Below are 4,516 nucleotides of genomic sequence, written 5' to 3' on the forward strand. Positions count from 1 at the left end.
CCGAGCACCCTCCACGGCCGGCCATGGCCCATCTCCCTGCTGCGGGTGGTTGCATCCACCAGCTTTGCATTCATGGAGGAGCCATTAATTCCAGTCTTAACTCATTGTGAAATCCCTCCTCTTCCAGCTCAAAAGTAAGCAGGCCCGCGAGCACATCACAATCGGGCGCCAGTCTCGTCACTGAGCAAAAGCATCACGGGTTCACCCTGTTGCGCTTTGGCAGCTCGGTGTTTTTTGAACTAAACTAACAAACATTGTGGTTTCTAGAAGCTGAATTACTTGGTGCTCAGGCATTGAAATATTAGGTTTAGATTACTACGGGTTTAGAAAAAACTCTAGTACATGCGCTTACCCCCTGCATGGTTAATTTAGGCATGCAAAAATTGTATGTCAGGGCGGATTAACCAGCCAAAAACTAACCGATTATACCACCATCACGTAATGATCCAGGCGCTCTGCCAAGAAAGAAGGCTAATTAATTAACCCCAAAAAAGTACATGCCCGGCCCGCTTCGTACGATCAGGGGACGGTGACCGTGACACCGGCGCCGCCGCCTGACATCCCAAACGGCAGCCCACCACCGAAGGTGACGCCGATGCCGATGGACACCGCGGCCTCGGCGCACGCAACAGGGCGCGACCCCGGGATGCGCAGGCAGCTGAGCCCGACGTCCCCCGGCGCGTCGTCGCACTCGGGCTGCGGCCGTTGCATGCCCCGCCCCGGGACGCAGTTGCCCGCAAAGTCGAAGACGCTCCGTCCCGCCAGCCGGTCGCAATCCTGGCTGATCCCGGAAAAGAAGTTGAAGGAGACCGATAGGTTCGTGATCCGCCTCAGGTCGCACACCAGCTCCGGCAGCTCGCCGGTGAACTGGTTGTGCGCGATGTTGAGCACCTCGATGCCGGAGAGGCACGACAGCGTGCTCGGCAGGTGGCCCGACAGCAGGTTGTTGCTGAGGTCAAGCACCTCGATGTAAGGCAGGAACCCCAGGGCCTCCGGGACGCAGCCGGTCAGCTTGTTGTTGAGGAACAGCAACTCACGGACCCTGCCGCCGTAGCCATAAGCCGTTGGGACGGGCCCCGTCAGGCGGTTGTTCGCCAGGGTGATCACCGTCGCCGGTGAGGACCACAACGTCTCCGGGATCTGGCCGTCGAACTGGTTGTTGTTGAGGAAGAGCGCGTCCAGGTTCTTGGCGAAGACCTCGTCAGGGAGCTCGCCGGAGAAGCCGTTGAACCGCAGGTCGAGGTAGACCAGCGACGGTATAAGCAATGTGGCCGCGGGGAAGGGCCCGGAGAACAGGTTGTTGCTCAGGTCCAGTTCGGTGAGGTACTGCAGGTCCCCGAGCGTGTCCGGAACGGCGCCGGCGAGGCGGTTGCTGTTAAGGTGGAGGAACGTGAGGTGGGAGAGGAGGGAGAGGGCGGCCGGGAGCGTGCCCTTGAGGCTCGCATGGTTGAGGTCAATGCCGGCGACCACCGCGCCCGCCGCCGCCGCGCCAGCGGGCGGCGCGGAGCAGTAGACGCCCTTGTAGGCGCAGACATTTGGCCCCTGCCAGGACGACAGCGCGCCGCGGGGGTCCTCAAAGATGGCTGCCTTCAGCTCCTGCAGCGCCGTGTATTCTTGCCCGCCGCCTTGGATCTGCGTCGAGGAGGGCCCCAGCGAGGCGGAGCCGGGAGGAGGCGGTGGCGGCGCGGCGCCATTGATCCAAACGCCAAATGTGGCGCCGAGGCTGAGCTGGGAGGTCGGGGCGGGGGAGGACAGCAGCAGCAACAAGGCGGCGGCCACGGCTACAGTACGTAGACGTAGCATCGCGAGAGGATTGAAGTGTGGCTGCTCCATGCTTCTTGAGCCTGGTTTGGTACTGTGAGAGTGTGAGAGATTTTCGCGTGCGTAGATAGAGTGAGGGGGGGAGAGTATTGTGTCCAGTGCGCGATCCCCGAATCTAGCGAGATTGTTGGGGGAAGTCCATGCACCAGCTGGTTGATTGAATGATTTGTTTCTTTTCTTCTCGTGTTGCTTAATGCTCTTATAATCAACGACAACTTTAACTGGGATTGATGGGTGTAGGTGTGCAAAACTCCAAATCTCCCGTGGTGCCAACTTTCTTGCTCATACTTGAACTGATGTCCGCGAGAGTGCCACGTGGTGCGAACCAGTCTTGCCCTGCACCGACTCGCGAGTGAAGGGGTGGTGGAGAGGGGAAGGAGCCTCCTTAAAGCATCTTCAATAAATAATGTAGACCCATAGGAGCAACTCTGACGGGCCTGACCCAAACGGACATGCATTTCGTCTATTTTTTGTCTATTTGGATCGACCAAACGGGTAGCCGCGTCCGCTTCTTGATTTGGGTCTGCATATGCGCCCAACGGATGGCCTGACGCATTTTTGCCATGTCCATTCTGGCATTTCGTCGAACATGTAGCAGGCAGCGGGGTTGGCAGCGGCTAGACGGCCGACGGCTGCAGCGACATAGGCCCGGCGCAGGCGCGAGGCGAGGCCGGCGGCCGGGCGCGGCCGGGACAAGCGTCGCCTGCTGGGCATCGCGAGGCGCGGCCTGGACGAGCGTCGCCTGCGGAGACGAGCGCCGGAGGGGAGAGGGATGAGCTCCTGCGCGCGACGCGGGCGTGGCCGGGAGGAGCGTCGCCCGCTGGGTGCGGCGAGGCGCGGTCTGGACAAGTGTCACCTGCGGGGACGAGCGCCGGAGGGGAGAGTGCCTCCGTGATGTATCGGGGTCAGAGGCTGGGGCGTCGTTTGCTCGGTGCTGCTCCTACCGGCGTTGCTCGCCGCGCCCACAGCTCGCCGCGCCCGCCCTGCGTCTCTCCCCGTGCTGAGCCGATGCCACCTCGTGCTGCCGCAAGCTCAAGCCCCGCCCCTGCAGCAGCTCGCCGGGGCCGCAGCAGCTCTCGCCCGGCCGCGCCCCGCACGCCCCTCGCGCTGCGCGCCCGCAGCAGCTCACGCCCCCCCCCCCCCCCCCCGCAGCATCTCGCGCCCAGCTCAGGCCTCCTCTTTGTGTCCGCCGCCGACCCAAATGTGTCCCAAATTTGAGACAAAATGGGTCCACACGGACACAAAGCGGACGCAAAATGGAAATAGGTCTCTGCGTTGGGCAGTCTTTTTGTTCGTGCAGACCCAAACGAACATGAGCGAATGAAATGGGTCGCCCCATTGGAGTTGCTCTAAATAACTACTTTTTATATTTTTAAGGGCTAAAAGCGCCAGTCTAATAGATGATGTAGATGTAAAAAAATACATTACCTCCTTCAAGTGATGTAAAACGGCTGGTCGCACGCCAACGCCAAACCGGCATTCATTTCATTTCCGCCCGTCCCACCCTTCCCCTCCCCCGCCCTCCGCAGGTGATTTTTGCACGAAAATGGTCGCTCCTTTGCACGTCCCTGACCTCGACGCACCCCCACCGCCAATGTCCTCCATCATAGCCACCATAGCGGACGCCGGTTTGATTTCGCCCGCCTGGCGACTGCGCGCCGATGTACAAATTCGTCGGAGCTCGGGCGGCCGTAATGGTTGTAGAAGATCTCGGACACCTTCTTGTAGCAGTTGCCAGCCGCCGGAGCTAAAAGGGGTTGTGGCGCAACCACCGCAACCGGCTGAGCCGACGGTTTCTCGGTTGTTGCCTTTGTCGATGCGTCGCCGCGAGCTGAGTCCTTCGGTAGCCACGCAGCCCTCCAGAAGCCGTCTACAGCCGCCACCCACCCGCCATTTGCAGTCTGCAGCCGCCTCCCCGGCTCCGACCCGCCAGCGGGCGGTTGCTTCCACCTCGCCCGCAACATGTTCGAGCAAATTTCCACAAGGTATAAAATTGTGCAAACTTGGAGGGGTTTTTATCGGGCATGAAGATGTTGTTTGACGGTGATTTCCGCATTGTAGATGAGCTCGTGCGACTCCTCTTTCATGGAAGATTCCTCGTCGGATGAGTAAACTGTTATGCTAGTGGCGACGCACAAGAGGAAGAAGCCTAAGCACGGCGGTTCCGTGTTTGGACGTGTGTTCATCCGGAGAGAACAGGTTGAGGCGCATGAGAGGTTGATGCGCAACTATTTTCGTACACCACCCATTTTTTCAAAGAGGTACTTTCGGCGTCAGGTCAGTATGTCCATGATAACCTGGAAGTGCACAAGGTTTAGTTGTAGCCATTTTGAAGTAAGAGTATCGATCCCATAGGAAGCACGGGAATCATACATTTGCGTCTTGTAAGGAATTGTAGATTTGTGTCTGCAAATATTGTATACTCCAAACAAAGTGAGGGCGGAAGTAAATTACAATGAAGTTGTGAAACAAGATTTAGAGTAAATAGCATAAAAGCAATAAGGAAACAATAGCTGAAGTGACTGATGAAATAACAAAGGACTAAGGTGTTTAGGGAGTCCGGAATCCCCGCTGGTATGTTTCTAACGCAACCTATGAGTGGGCATAGTATGGTAATGATACTTGAGTCATTCTTGACAATTATGCTGGGCGGAGCCGGGTACATAACACATTCTACTCGAAGCAGACTTCATGC

The 4,516-nt window shown here is 58.3% G+C and overlaps 1 protein-coding gene across 1 annotated transcript; it reads right to left on the reverse strand.

Annotated features, from left to right (window-relative positions):
* Positions 1 to 293: 293 nt before the first annotated feature.
* LOC109741835 (uncharacterized) lies at positions 294 to 1,991 on the reverse strand. Its single transcript, XM_020300914.4, has one exon. It carries the CDS (start codon positions 1,831 to 1,833, stop codon positions 520 to 522), a length of 1,314 nt encoding a protein of 437 aa, XP_020156503.1. The 5' UTR covers positions 1,834 to 1,991; the 3' UTR covers positions 294 to 519.
* Between the last annotated feature and the right edge of the window lie 2,525 nt (positions 1,992 to 4,516).

The sequence above is a fragment of the Aegilops tauschii genome, chromosome 1 (genome assembly GCF_002575655.3).
Source record: "Aegilops tauschii subsp. strangulata cultivar AL8/78 chromosome 1, Aet v6.0, whole genome shotgun sequence".
NCBI classification, from domain to species: domain Eukaryota; kingdom Viridiplantae; phylum Streptophyta; class Magnoliopsida; order Poales; family Poaceae; genus Aegilops; species Aegilops tauschii.